The sequence below is a fragment of the Leptodactylus fuscus genome, chromosome 5, assembly GCF_031893055.1.
Source record: "Leptodactylus fuscus isolate aLepFus1 chromosome 5, aLepFus1.hap2, whole genome shotgun sequence".
Taxonomy (NCBI): domain Eukaryota; kingdom Metazoa; phylum Chordata; class Amphibia; order Anura; family Leptodactylidae; genus Leptodactylus; species Leptodactylus fuscus.
The window spans coordinates 182756318-182771725 of record NC_134269.1 but is presented as its reverse complement, the minus strand read 5'-3'; the positions used below and the strand labels follow the sequence as shown (position 1 = coordinate 182771725).

General features: G+C 40.8%; 1 protein-coding gene across 3 annotated transcripts in view; it reads left to right on the top strand.

Annotated features, from left to right (window-relative positions):
• The window catches only part of SEC24A (SEC24 homolog A, COPII component), a 90484-nt gene that overhangs the window by 52011 nt on the left and 23065 nt on the right, over nucleotides 1-15408 (top strand). For all 3 annotated transcript variants that reach the window (XM_075274825.1, XM_075274824.1, XM_075274823.1), the window contains 3 exons: nucleotides 1072-1182; nucleotides 8961-9136; nucleotides 12803-12940. In XM_075274825.1, the coding sequence (XP_075130926.1) occupies nucleotides 1072-1182; nucleotides 8961-9136; nucleotides 12803-12940 (425 nt within the window). The remainder of the gene's footprint in view (nucleotides 1-1071; nucleotides 1183-8960; nucleotides 9137-12802; nucleotides 12941-15408) is intronic.

Here is a 15408-nt window from a genome sequence, read left to right as displayed (position 1 = left end):
TAAAAAAAAACAGTGTTACTCACTTCTCATGGGCTCCAGTGCGACTCCATGTTGTCCTTGGTGCTTCTGACTGACTGCAAATGTCGCAACACTATGCCCCCTGACTACAGGCAAAAGTATAGAAGAAAGCAGGGGGCCTTGCTGGAGACCAGGCGAGGTGATTATCACTGTTTTTCATGTTTAATCACCTCCCATGGGCCGGAAGAGACCTCATAATATAATAGTAGCTTTGGTTTGGAGGTGTTCAGTCTAAACCAGGGGTGGGAAATTAATTTTCCCATGGGGCCGCATAAGAAATGAAAACTATTCTAGACGGCTTTGCGCGCCGCTGCAAATTTAGCTCCACCCACTTCTATGCTGACTCCGCCCATTCCCAATCATCTTTCCATGTGCCCCCACAAAGTATAATCCTCTTACAGTCACCCGTACATTATATGTTCCCACATTATAATGTTCCCTTCCAACTGCCTCACAGTATTAAGTTCCTCGACTGGTGCCCCAGTTTAAACTGGGGGAAACTAGAGGGGACTTGAAACTGGAGCAGCTGGAGGGGGACGGTAGCAGTGGGGGAAGTTGGAGGGGAACAATAAATTAATGGCAGATAAAGTGGGACATTAAACTGGGGGCAACTAGAGGGGGACATTAAACTCGGGCAGCTGAAAGCAGAAATTTAACTATAGGGGTAGCTCGAAGGTGACATTAAATTGGGGCAACTAGAGGCAGACAGATCCACCTCCAGCTACCTCCACGGTTTAATGCCCCCAAATACTAATATAGGTGAGCATGTCATAGCACCTTTGGCTTTTTTTTTTTTTGTCACTTCTTAGACATCTCCAGTCACAACATGGTTATTTCTAGACCACCTGATCATTCTTCTCTCCAAAATTTTAAAAATTGCATATTATTTTACATTTGTTTCATGAATTCAGCAGTACATTTAGCTCTACAAGGAGTCTGTTTGTTATACTAACATAAAATTGGATAATGACCAGTATATCCAATTCAGCATAACATTTGTACTGTAACTTTTGAGTACCTTTTACAATTTCACCCTTATGCTTTTTCCAACAGGAGAACGACGAATCCGTGTGCACACAATGTGCCTTCCTGTTGTTTCAGCGTTATCAGATATATATGCTGGAGCTGATGTACAGGCAGTGATTGGACTGTTAGCAAATTTAGGTAGGTATATGAATTCTATTAATGTTTTTGTCCAGTGACGGAACCAGTGTTTTAAAATCCTGTATGGTATGGGCACTTTTGCAATGGTTATTAAGTCTTATTCAGCTTTTGCCTCTCCACTGCATTGCAAACTATGCAAGCGGAATATCTAAAATTTTGAAAGCATTGTTCCACGTAAGTGCTAAAATACGTTACATATGTCAGGAGAAATATGTTGCCAACTCAGGAGGTGAGCCCACTATATATGTAAGAGGTATCAGCTGTGTTATACAGCAGTCAAACTCAGATATAGCGGCAAGGGGCTCCATCTGTCCCCAGGGTTGCCCAAAGATAGGGTGTAATAGTGTTGATACACTGCAATATTGTACTTGGGGATAATTTGAAGATCAGTGAGTGTCCAAACACTTAGACCTCCACTGATCAGAAGAACCAGTGATTTTTGTATGTGTGACTTCTTACTGGTCACACAAATAAAACAAACCACAACAAAATAGCACAGTTGGGTCTCACCAGACTATTAGTATTCCTGGAGAGACCCAGACGCCTCCTCTCGCTTCCAGGATCTGCCCTGAAGTGCAGGCTCTGCAGCCTTTTATGGCCCAGTTACGGGCCCAGGACCCACACCTGGGCTGAAGCCTTCTCAAGACCCGCACTGGACCACACAAAAGTCAAATCTGGTGGAGATATACTGTGACTCCAGCACCCTGCCTGTCACCTTCTCATAGTACCAATTACTTAATAGTTGTGTTGTAATTGGAAATACTCTTTCATTTATTTGAGAAATATGAAAATGGTTTATTTTTGAGCTATAAATTAGTGTTATATATTACCAGATGCCTTTTAGGTCCTGTCTCTGGTTGGACCTAAAAAGCATCCTTACCTTGCTATGACAACCCCTTGGCATGTTACTTAAGCTCTATTCAGATCATGTCTCTTACATCTGTTTAACTGATGCAAAAAAGAAAATGGATGCAAATGGAGGGCCATCTGTTTACATAGCTATGAATGATTTAACCCCTTCCCGCCAAAGCCAGTTTTTGAATTTCCTGACAGAGCTTGATTTTTCAAATCTGACTTGTCACTTTATGCAGTAATAACTTTGGAATGCTTTAACTCACCAAATTTATTTTGATATTGTTTTTTTCGTGACACATTGTACTTCGTCTTAGTGGTAAATTTTGGTTGATATAAAAAAATAGGAAATTTGGTAGAAATTTTTTAAAGCTTGAAATGATGTGCATTGAATACAAATAGTCATACCACCAAAATTATACCATAAATCTAATGCACCAGATCTCTGCTTTATGTTGGCATCAAACTTTAGTCACCCTTTTATTTTTTATGGACATTATAAGGTTTACAAGTCAAACAGCAATATTCAAAATTTTCAAGAACATTTCCAAAACCCATTTTTTTAAGGGACTAATTCAGTTATGAAGGGGTTTTGAAAGACCACTGTATTAGAAACCCCCATAAATCACCCCATTTCCAAAACTGCACCCATTAAATAAGCCAAAACAACATATACCTAGTATTTCAACCCTATAAGTGGTTAACCGGAATTAAGACAAAATGGAGGTGAAATTTACACATTTCATTTTCTTTTACTAATATTTTCGTTTAAATCCCTTGTTAAGTTACACATTCACAAGGGATTTAAAGAAGAAAATACATTGCAAGATTTGTTATGCAAGTTCTCCCGACTACCATAGCACCCCATAGGTGGGTGTAAACTGATATATGGGCACACAGCAAGACGTAGAAGGGAAGGAGCACCAAGGAGCTGTTGGAGGGCAGATCTTGCTGTGATCAGTTTCAGGCACCATGTCGCATTTACAAAGCCCTTGAGATGCCAAAACAGTGGAAACCTCTAGAAAGTGACCCCATTTTTGAAAATAGACCCCTCAAGGAGTTTATCAAGGGGTATAGTGAGCATTGTGACCTTACAGATTTTTCACTGAATTTATTACCATAGGGATGTGAATATGAAATATTACCCTTTTTCTGATCAAATGTCACTTTAGCTTCACATTTTTCATCTTCACAAAGGGTTAAAGGAGAATAACCAACTAACTTTTTTCTCGTGAACACGTCAATACCCCATATGTGCTGGTACACTGATGTGTGGGCACATGGTAGGGCTTGAAACAGAGCGCGATTTTACTTTTGGAAGACCGATTTGCCTGGAATATTTTTCAGTTACCACGTCCCACTTCAAGAGCGCTGAGGTGCCAAAACAGTGGAACCCCCCCAAAAGTGGCCCTATTTTGTAAACTAGACCCATCAAGGAATTTATCAAGGGGTATAGTGAGTTTTTTTTACTTTACAGGTATTTCACAGAATTGGCCCATAAAAATGGAAAATTACATTTTCATCTATAAAATGTAGCTTTAACCCAAAATGTTTAATTTTTACAAGGGGTTAAAGGAGAAATGCGCCCTACAATTAAAGCAATTTCTCCTGACTATAGAAATGACCCACATGTGGATATAAATTTCTGTATTGGCAAACAGGAGGTAAGTAGAACCATTGAGGTTTTCAGAGGGCAGATTCTGCTGGAATTGGTTTCAGACCCCATGTCACATTGGCAGAGCCCCTGAGGTACCAGCATAGTGGAAAGCCCCAATAAATGACCTAATTTTGGAAGCTAGACCACTCAAGGAATTTATCGAGGGGTATAGTCAGCATTTGGAACCCACAGCTGTTTCCCCAATTTTACTACCAATGGGATGTGAAAATTATAAATAATTTTTTTTTCCAGTAAAATGTTGTATTAGAACTAAATTTATCATTTTCACAAATGGTTAAAGGAGATAAATCACCCCACAGTTTGTTACACAATTTCTTCTGAACACGGCAATACCCCATATGTGATTATAATTATATATTTCAGTGGCCAATATTTCCCGCCCATATCACGGCACTGTAAAACCTCAGCTCTTCAGTTATTAGGCCCTGTCTCCTGATTTCAGAAACCCCCTATATGTGGCCCTACTATTTTGGCTACAAATATGGCAAGTAGAGATGAGCGAATAGTGAAATATTCGATTCGAATAGTCACTCAATATTCAACTATTCGATCGAATATCGAATGCCATTATAGGTATGATAGAAATCGCCTCCTGACGCCACTAAAACGCATCCAATGTGAACAAAGTCTTAAACATATAAGAAATATAAAAAATAACTGAAACAAGGAATCATTCCAAAGATGAGATTTATTTTGCATAAATATAAACTTATTATTCAAAATACAACTATAAGAAATATGAGAAATAAATCCTATAGACATTTAGATACAACTCCCAACGGCTGCTAAGAAATCAAAATTGCTAGGGCAAGCTTCAGGTGAAAAGATTTACATTAATTGAAAAGCTGAACTCAATAAGAAAACGGAAATTATGAAAGAAATGGGGACAAATATAAACTCGGCTTAGTTCAGTGACAACACTCTCTGGGGAAGGAACAAGAGGGTTCCGAAACACGTCTGCGTTTTTTAGGGGGATTATTTTTTTATTTTCTATTTTTCTTCTTTTTACTGATTATTTTGTCATTTTATGCTAAATTAAAAGTAAAATTTTTATTAATCAGAGCTGCTGGATGATCTTTTTTCTTCATTTGAATACTTATTTGAGGCCTAATTTGGTTATTTACACTGCATTGGCTAGCCACTGCAGAGGGGCTTAGGCAAAAATAAAAAATGCATCCCCTATTTTGAAAACTACTACCTCTCAAGGAATGTATGAAGGAGCTTAGCAAGCATTTTTAACCTTTGAGTAATGCATTATTTTAATTTCAAGACATACCGTATATACTCGAGAATAAGCCGACCCGGATATAAGCCGACGCCCCTAATTTTACCACAAAAAACTGGGAAAACGTATTGACTCGAGTATAAGCTGAGAGGGGTCCCCCACCCCTCTCAGCTTATACTCGAGTCAATACGTTTTCCCAGTTTTTTGTGGTAAAATTAGGGGCGTCGGCTTATATCCGGGTCAGCTTATTCTCGAGTATATACGGTATGTCTTGAAATTATGGGGGGGGGGGGGGAATGCAGCAGCTACTGGAAAATTTCAAAAATTAAAATGGTTGGACTTTTTGGGTGCAGTAGTTGCTGGGTGGTGGGGAAGGGGAGGGGGTGTTTTGGTTGTCTGTCTGCCCCTTCCCTGAGCTTGAGGAGTTCAGCCTGGCTGAATATAGGGTATCTGCAGTATCTACCTATTATCCCCTTTCCGACGGAACAGGAGCACTGCAGATACCCTATCCTATATTCAGTAGACCGGGCACTTTCAGTCACAGGGATACCTAATGTGTATGTGTTTCAAAGTAATTTTCTACTTTTATATGTATTCTAGGGAAAGGAGTGATTTAAAACTTTTATTTACTTTTTTTTATTATTATATTTTTTTTAAAGCTTCTTTTTTTTTTTTTTTCTCACTATTTTATGGGAGATTATATACATTACTATTGCGGCTGGTCATAGATTCCTGGAAAAATTATCATTTTCACTCTGCTCAGCTGATGGTGCATTCATTTTTAGAGAATACACTAATTCAACACTTGAGGGGTAAAAATACTCCGTTTAACCCAGGATAAATTCTTTGAGGGGTGTAGTTTCCAAATGGGGTCATATGTTACAGGAGTCCACTTTACTGGCATTTCAGGAACTCTGCAAAAGTGGCATGACATCCAAAAACCAAACCATTCCAAAACCGAAATATCCCTGCTTCTTTTCTGCACCCTACTGTGTGACCAGCAGTTTGTACCCCAGTACAGTGGTTAAGTGGGAGGTTCGGCTACAACAATGTGAAATACATGGCATAAAACTGCTGCTGAGGCGACAGTAGGTCACAGAAGGGACGTAGCGCTGTTAAGCCTTCAGAGCACAGATTTAGATGGTTTGGTTTTTGACGCTATGTTATGTTTGCCGAGTCCCTGAGGTGCCAGTAAATTGGAATCCGCCAGAAAGTGACCCCATTTTGAAAACTGCACCCCTCAAAGAATTTATCAAGTGATATAGTGAGCATTAGTACGCCAGAAGTGAATATGTAAGTTGTGTGGAGTAAATTGGCTACACCATACCCCATGCTATTTTCCCACTAGCTCCTATGATACGGAGAGGGGCATTCTGGGGGATCAGTACTGGTATATTCTCTCTAATAAGTTGTAAATATGGGGTGTCCCCTGAAATCCGCTCGCACAGCTTATATATTTCCTTCTTGCCGCAGCCAGTTATGTCCTAATGATTTGGCGATTTCGGGTTTTTTTGTCTTCACATTGTATAAGCTATTTTATTTTGTTTTTTTCTAGTTCTGTGGCCATATGAGGGTTTGTTGTTTACGGTATGAGATATACTTTTAAATGTCACCATTTTGGGGTTCCTGTAAGTTATTTACTAAGTTTTATTGACTGTTTCTGATTGGGATGTAAAAGAAAACATCAATTCTGGCATTGATTTTTAGCATTTTTTTTTTCCCCGTGCAGTGTACAGCCTAAGTAAGATGTTAACATTATTCTGTAGGTCGGTACAATTACAGCGATACCTCATTTATATTATTTTTAATGTGTTGCTATTTCTACAGAATAAAATTCAATTCATGGAAAAAAAAAATCAATGATTTTTGCAACACCATCTTTTGAAAGGCATAACATTTTTATTTTGTAACTCTGTTGACAGAGTTGGTTGAGGACTTATTCTTGCGGGATAACCTTTGCTTTTTTTTGGTACTGTTTTGGTTTTCATCTGACCATTTGATTACTTTTTATTGAACATTTTGTGAGGCAAAGGCTAGGTTTTTTTTTTGTTTGTTTTTTATGTCATTCATCGAGCGGGTTAAATAAAGTTTTAGTTTTATTGTTTGGGCTTTTACAGACGCGGTGATACCAAATATGTAATGTTTTTCTCTATTTTTCTGTAATTTACATAATAAAATATTTTATATGGGATTTTTGGGGCTTTATTTATTTTTTCAAAACGTCTAAATTTTTTTTATTTTTTTTTTACTTTTTTAAAAAAAATGTCTGCCCCTGCGGGGGATTGAAGCAGTGATCTGCTAATCGCTGCTTCAATAATTATATGCTGCAATACACATTGTGTATTGTATTGTGGTGTATAGGAGGCTGTCAACCCGTGCAGACGCAGGGGCTAGCAGCCTTCATCTTGGCAGGATCAACCAGGTACATGGAGGCACACATGGAGGGCAGATTTGGCGTCACTGATCAGACCCCGGGCTTGCCCATTAGAAACACTGGCACCCCCGAAAACGTCGTGGGTATTGCCAATCGGGCCCAAAAACATACCGAAACCCCTGAGATGCCGCGGTCATGTTTGACGGTGGCATCTCAGTGGTTAACACCCGTGATCAGATCCGGTTCCGACCACGGGTGTTACAGGACAGTGTCAGTTGTAACATATGGCTGACACCCGCAGGGAACAGTACGCACACAGTTTCGGGTTTGCAGCAGAGATCTGCTGCTGTTGAGTTTTTTTTTTGACAGAAACAAAAATATAGTATATTATGTTTTTATGTTCTTCCAAAAAAAAAAAAAAAAAAACAACACAAAAACATAGTATACCATACATTTGTTTCCGTCCAAGAAAAGGGACAGCAACGGATCTGTATTTTGTTTTTTTAACATTGATGTCTGTTAGAGATGAGTGAATTTTTCAAAAATTCGATTCGGCAGCTTTGCCAAATTTTTTAATACTATTTATTCTGAACTAATACATGATGAATTGGGTTAAAAAAAACCCTGCTGTTTCCTGGCTGCAGAAATCTTGTATAGCGGTGTATAACACTGTGCCTTGCAGTGGTTTTTAGTGAGGTCCCACTAGGGGATTTGAACCAGCGATGCACTGATCCTCTGATTTAGCAATATATACTGCAATATATGCAGATGCATAGGCTGGCTTCCTCACTTCTTGGCAGGATCAACCAGGTACTGGGTGCTACTAGCAGCTTGGGGGTCACTGGCCAGACCCCGGGCTGCAGAAGATTCATATTAGCACCCTCTGATCTCGCCAGGGGGGGGGGGGGGGGGGGAAGGGGGGGGGGATGGGGGGGGGGATGGGGGGGGGGATGGGGGGGGGGTGCCCAGGGGGACATGTAGCATGGTAGAACCTTTTGGATGCTGTGGTCATGTTTGGGGTTAAAACCCGCAATTGGAGCTGTGTTCCGACCAAAGGGTTATGGAGGAGGGTGTTAGCTGTCAGTTACATTTAACACCTGCTTCCGATGCTGTGGGCAGTCACAAAGAGGCTAAAGGTCTGTGACATCTCAGGGCTGGCTGCTGATTGGCTGCACGCATGACATTGAGGGTGATCCGTGTTCCCAGAGTTCCTTGCCCTAACATGCATCCATTTTTAGAAAAAATTTGATCCGCTACCAAGCATGAATTGAATATTTCCTAAAATTTTGATCGAATTCTACTTCGGCAGCTTTGATTTGTTCATCTCTATGTCTATGTAAACAGATGGCTATCAGTTTGTGTCCATTTTTTGCATCCTTTTTTATCTTTTTTTTTTTTTTTTTTTTGCATCAGTTAAATGGATGTAAAAATCTTGATCTGAATAGAGTCTTAGATGTAACAGTCAGATTTAGTCTCCCAAAATCAGAGATAACTCGGCCTCCAGCAGTTAGTTTCTTCGGTTGCTTTGGAGGTTTCTGGATACCTTTATTTATTTGGGATAGATCATAATTCTGTAAATGTACTGATGAAAACTAATGCTAGAAAATGTTTTAACTATTAATAATGTAACTATTGCTACATTCCTCTAGCTGTTGACCGATCAATTTCATCAAGTTTAAGTGATGCACGGGATGCCCTGGTTAATGCAGCAATTGATTCCCTGTCTGCGTACCGTACATCGGTACTAACTATACAACAGCCTGGTCTTCTTGCACCAAACTCATTGCGTTTGTTCCCTTTGTTTGTACTGGCTCTTTTAAAACAGGTTAGTAGTTTTGCATTTGTAATTTGAAGGCACAGATTATGTTCTGAGTTTGGTTTGCTGGAACTCTCTTCATATCTGTCTTGAATAGTAATAAATTACTTGACCATTAATGCTGGATAAACTTTTGCATAATATATTTTAATTACAGATTATATAAGTCAAAATTTGCATTTTTCGTGATTCAACAATCATGGAGTTATGTTTTTCATATTTTACAATGGATACTGAAATGTTAGATCAGGGTTCAGCAAACTTTTTTGCCTTTTGGGCCGAATTTCAAAGATGAAATAGTCCGTGTGCCATGCAATAATTGTAATGGTGTTGACTCCCCTATATGAAAGTGTGTGTGTGTGTGTGTGTATACACACTAGCGATAAAGTTATATATACCCTGGCAACTTTCTTGTTTTGTTCTTTTTAAATGATAACACAAAAACATTTTCTCTACTCCTGGTTAGTGGTTGGTTGAAGCCATTTATTGTCAAAAGTCTGTGTTTTCTCTTTTTAATCATAATGATAACCAAAAACTTCAAAATGACCCTGTTCAAAAGTTCACATACCCTGTTGATTTTGTCCTGATAACATGCCCAGAAGTTAACACAGTTGTACATGGATCTATGGGAAAAGATAGTTGAACTGTATAAAACAGGAAAGGGATACAAAAAGATATCCAAGGAATTGATAATGCCAGTCAGCAGTGTTCAAACTGTGATTAATAAATAGAAACTTAGGGGCTCTGTAAAAACCAAACCTGCTGGGGTATGTAAACTCTTTAGCGCAACTGTAACACAAACTGATTAGCAACCGATTAGTTAGTGAATTAAAATTTACATTTCAATTTGATCCTTGTATTTTTATCAAAACGATTCCTATTTATTGGATATTAATTTTAGCTGAACATGGGGCAGAGTAGTCTATACAGTAGTAAGCCTGCTTTGCTGAAGGGGGCAAAGGATGCCCCTCACACACCCTAGTCTTTTTCTTGTTTAAATCCAAACATATCTTACCAGCCTTATTGAAATCAATGAAGCCAAGTTTAGCTGACATGTATTTGCACAGGCAGTTGCTGTTCTCTGACCAGGGTACTGGTCCGAACACTAGGGCATCATGCCATATGCTCGACCCAGTGCACCCTCTTTACTATTTCAGTGGTCCATGAGAGAGAGAGAGTGCCACCTGGAGCAACAGATAGTCCTGTGCCTAACTATCTTGGGTGCCTTCTTGGGTTGCTGACCCCTGTGTTAGATCATGGAATTAGAATACTCCATCCAATTAGAACAAGAAGAACCTGTAGGGATGCTTTTTTTTTTTTGAGCCGGATCAGATGGATGGAGCTAAATACAGGGAAATCCTGGAAGAAAACCTACTTGAGACTGAGAAGAAGATTCACCTTCCAGAACGACAATGACCCTAAATGTACTGCTAGAGCTACAGTGAAATAGGTTTAAATTAAAGAATATTATGTGTTAGAATGGCCCGGTCACAGTCCAGACTTAAATCCCATTGAGCATCTGTGGAAGACATAAAAATTACTGTTCAGTTGCTCTCCATCCAGTGTGGCTTAGCTTGAGCTATTTTGCAAGGGAGAATGGGCAAAATTCTCAAAGCTGGTAGAGACAAGCCACAAAAGACCTACAGTTGTAATTGCAGCAAAAGGTGCCTTTACAAAGTATTTATATAGGGAGCTGAGTACTTTTGCACATCACACTATTCAGATTTTTATTTGATTTAAAATTTTTAAAACCAAGTATAATTTCCGCTCCACTTCACAATTATCTGCTACTTTGTGTTGGTCTACACTTAAAATCTCAATAAAATACATTTTAGTCTGTGGTTGTAAGGTGATAAAATGTAAAATTGATCTGAATACCTTTGTAAGCCACTGTGTACATACAGATAGATATAGTCTCTCTCTCTTTCTCTCTTCTCTTCTCTCTCTCTCCTCTCTCTCCTCTTCAGACATACCACGAAGACTGCTAATTTTACTATGTTGTGCTACTCTATTTACTCTGTTAGAAAAGTTAGTGACCACTTAATTTTGGGGTTATGTTTACTGGGGACCAGTGAAATTACCACTTGTGTCAATACGGTAATTGACTCGACCGTATTAACTCGCTGCAGTGGGCCTCCGCTCCAGTTCCAGCCCCTCCCCCGGCTACAACACACGTCAGGTGACATGGCCACGTTAGCTCAGGCCTGCACCCAGCGTATGTCGATGACGTCTTACTGCATCTCAGCACAGGCGTCATCATCACGCCCCCTATGCTGAGACGCAGGAGCAGCCGCGGGAGAATATGAGCAGTGGCAGCAGCAGGAGCAGCAGCGCGAGGTCGTTAAGTATGAGAACTTAATGTTTGTTTGTCCCCGGGCCTGCTCACTGCCGACCCGCGCGACACCTTATACTATAGGCCGCGGAGTCCGGCAGTGAGTAGGCCCGAGCCCCAGCCGCGATCCCACTGCCACTATTATTATACTCGGGAGTCTTTTCAGACCCCCGAATATAATAATCGGCGCTCCAGGGGAGGTGAGAGAAAATAATAAACAGTTTTACTCACCTCTCCAGGATCCCATGTTAATCCTAGCCGGCTTCAGGCCTATATGGTAAAATCCCAGATGTAACGTGGTCTGGGATATTACCATATAGGCCCAAAGCCTGTGGTAGTAGTAATAGCCTGTTACTTCTAGCACAGGCTTTGGGCCTTTACAGCAACAGGCTGCTACTGCTACCACAACCATACCTCCCAACCGTCCCGATTTCCACAGGGCATTCACGATTTTGGTGTCCTGTCCCGGTTGGCAGGAGGTATGTCCCGATTTCAATTCAGATCTGCGTCCTGAGGAAAATGAAGGAATGGGTGGAGTCAACATAAAAGTGGGTGGAGCTAAATATGCGCCACACACTTTGTCCCTCTTTCCGTTCTTGAAAAGTTGGGAGGTATGCATAAGGTTTTGGGCCTGTGTGATAATGCCCCAGATGTCTGGGGCATTATCATACAGGCCCAAAAGCCTTATGGTAGCAGTAGCAGCCTGTTGCCATACAGGCCCAAAAGCCTGTGCTAGCAGTAACAGGCTATTACTACTACCACAGGCTTTGGGCCTATATGGTAATATCCCAGACCATGTGACATGTGACATGCCTGAAGCCGGCTAGGATGAACATGAGCACAAACAGAATGTCATGCATTTTCCCCCCTCGGCTTATACTCGAGTCAATACGTTTTTCCCATTTTTTTTGTGGTAAAATTAGGGGGGTTGACTTATACTCGAGTATGTACGGTAATTCTTATTTGCCAGGGGGGATCAAATACTTATTTTTCTATACAAAACAGGAATACATTTATAAAATTTATACAATGTGATTTTCTCTATTTTATTTTTGATATTCTATCTCTCTCACTGTTAAAATGAACCTACCCTTAAAATTATTTTATCAAATCAAAAAAGGAAAAAAGTTTTACAAACACAAAAAACTGAACGTCTTCTGACATTTGATGGCACGGACGATGCAATGCCTGAACGAAGAACCTTCCGTACCCTTGTCTTCTCATGGATTTTCAGAAATCCTGGAAAACGCCTTTTAACATTAGTATTTAATCTAGTATTACACTAGTATTAGTAAACAGGTTGCAGTATGAAATTTACAAGTTTGTTCTTATTTTCCCTACAGAAAGCTTTTCAAACTGGGACAAATGCAAGTTTGGATGAGCGAGTATATTCCATGTGTCAGATTAAGAATCAACCACTAGCGTACCTGATGCTCATGATACATCCTAACCTGTACAGGGTGGACAATCTATCAGATGAGGTGAGTGTTTACATTTAAAAGTTTTATGTAATGAGTTGGTGAATCATAATTTACATTATGAGAATATTTATTAAAGGGTTTTGCCCAAGTTTTATTGTTATCCTTTATCTACAGATTGGTGGATAACATGACAATTGGTGGGGGTCCTATCACGGATCATAAAAATAGGGGTCCTATTTGAGCATGCGCACTGCTGCTGCATTCATAGTGTAAGGAGCTACTGGTTGTACTGGTCATTTATCACCAACAGTGCTAGTGAATGAATAAAGCCTTCCATCTATTAGGCCGACTTATGGCTGGATCTAATGTGGTACTAGCAGGGTGGATCTTCCATGAGGTGACCTGAGGCGAAGGCAGTGCCTCATGGAAGCAGGGGTGAACCTGCCCCTTTCGCCGCCCGAGGCGAACGACAGAAAGCCGCTGCTCCAGTGGCCTCCCCAATCCACTGCTCGGTGCTAAGCCAGTCCAGGACAGCTTTTCCTGGATTGGCTTAGGTAAGCAAAAATGACGCCCTCCCTGGGGCCCTGGCACAGCACCACCTGAAGCGGTCGCTTCAGGTCGCCTCATGGGAGGTGCGGCGCTGCATGGAAGAATAAACTGGGTTGTTTTTTTTTTTTTTTTAAATCAGCCGCTACCTAGTGTAATAGCAATAGGTTGCAGCTGATAATTTTATTCACCTGTCCACGTTACTGTCCAGGCCGTTCTCCGCTGTCGCCTTTAGGTGGCACTTCACTTAAATCACAACACTGAAGAGCACCATGATGCTATGTACATTCTTTAGCATCTGCTAGAGCTCTCCCTAGAGAATCATACAATCCTCATAGGGTAATCAAAAATAAAGGATAGCAAAGTATAAAACTTGACTTTTATTACATTCTTTAAAACCAGTCCCAATGGACCATAGACATGTAAAGTGCTGAATAAACCCACTATATCAAAAGATCAGACCCCTAATGAAGGAAGAGAGGAAAAGGAATTTAGATAATGTAATAATGTAAGAAACTGATCCTAACTCCCTGATACTCATGTTATGCCTAAATGCATAGATTAAACTTGCCTCCCATAAATAAAACCAGCAGATGGACAAAGGCATCCTGTGAGGTTACTGGCCTAATGCCACTCCAACACAGGAGAAACAAATGCCAGACTGCCAGGCTAAGAATAAGGAGGAGACAAGAAAATGGCTATGAGAGTAGGGCGGCAGCCTCAGCTAGTTTCGTCCTACATGGACTCTTCAGGGGCTAGATATGAAAATAATTGTAGCAGTAATAACTGCTTTTGATCGCACTGTGGTATAGTCTGACCGCTAGCAGGTCCGCCAAATTGTCAGCGGCAGCGTCTACCCGCCGAGCACGCCTTAAATAGGTCCACAATGCACCTCCCCACTGAACTCTGGACCAATCTCCAAGTGTACACCATACACACCTCCCCAGCCTAGTCACAGCGTCCTAGACAACAGTAGCACCAGCCGAACACACCCAGTGAACCAATAGATAATATCGGCAGGCTACGATGATCACCACCCCCTTGTAACCAGATTGGTCAATGTTTACAGTTGTACACGGCCGAACCTCTCTCCATTACGAACACGCGTTAGTTGAACAGCCAGAGGACACCACACCACACTCCACTAGTAACTGTCCCCTCACTCGGATAGGCCACTAGAACTGTCCAATAGCAAATGGTGTAAGCTGCCGAGCCCCTTGTCTCACGCATGCGCGTCAACTTAGATAACGCTGCTTGACTTCCTTTTCTGCCCGCTTTGATCATACTGGTCTTATCTGCCTACGATCGTCGGATGGCTAGATTATAGTTGAAGGAGCGCTTATGCCATGGTACAGAGAAGTAGGGTAAGTATATACGGAAAGAACACCCGGGGAGCACAATAAACATTGTGGCACAAAATACAAACAAAGGGAATGAGGGGCAAGTATGTTGCCCACATACAGGAAAGTAACAAAACAGATGAACCTACTGACGGCTATAGCATCGTAACATGTAAATCCAGTTCGAGGATTTCATCGGATGTTTAAACAGAACACAAGACACGGGTGCTAAAATAACAACACCCCAAGAGGTAATCAAAGAATTCTCATGAATGTCACTTCGTTTAAAAGAGAAGAAGAAAGGGGGAAAGGAAACTCCCATTACATTACACCAGGAAACATGTAAAATACAATATTTCATTTAACCCCTTAGGGGCCATGGTGTCCAACCTATAAATCTATTGACATTCTTTTTGTTGGATCATAGAATCCCAATCGCCCCCTCTTCTTGGAGGCCAAATCACCTCCACCACTTGGAATTTCAGACCACCAGTTTCACCTCTGTCAGAAATCAAAAAGTGTCTAGCCACTGGAGTATCTCTTTTAATCTCAATGTCGCATACATGGTCTTGTATTCTCCTCCTGAGCTGCCTTCTCATCTTCCCCACATATTGCAGTGGACAAGGACAGCTTAGGAGGTAT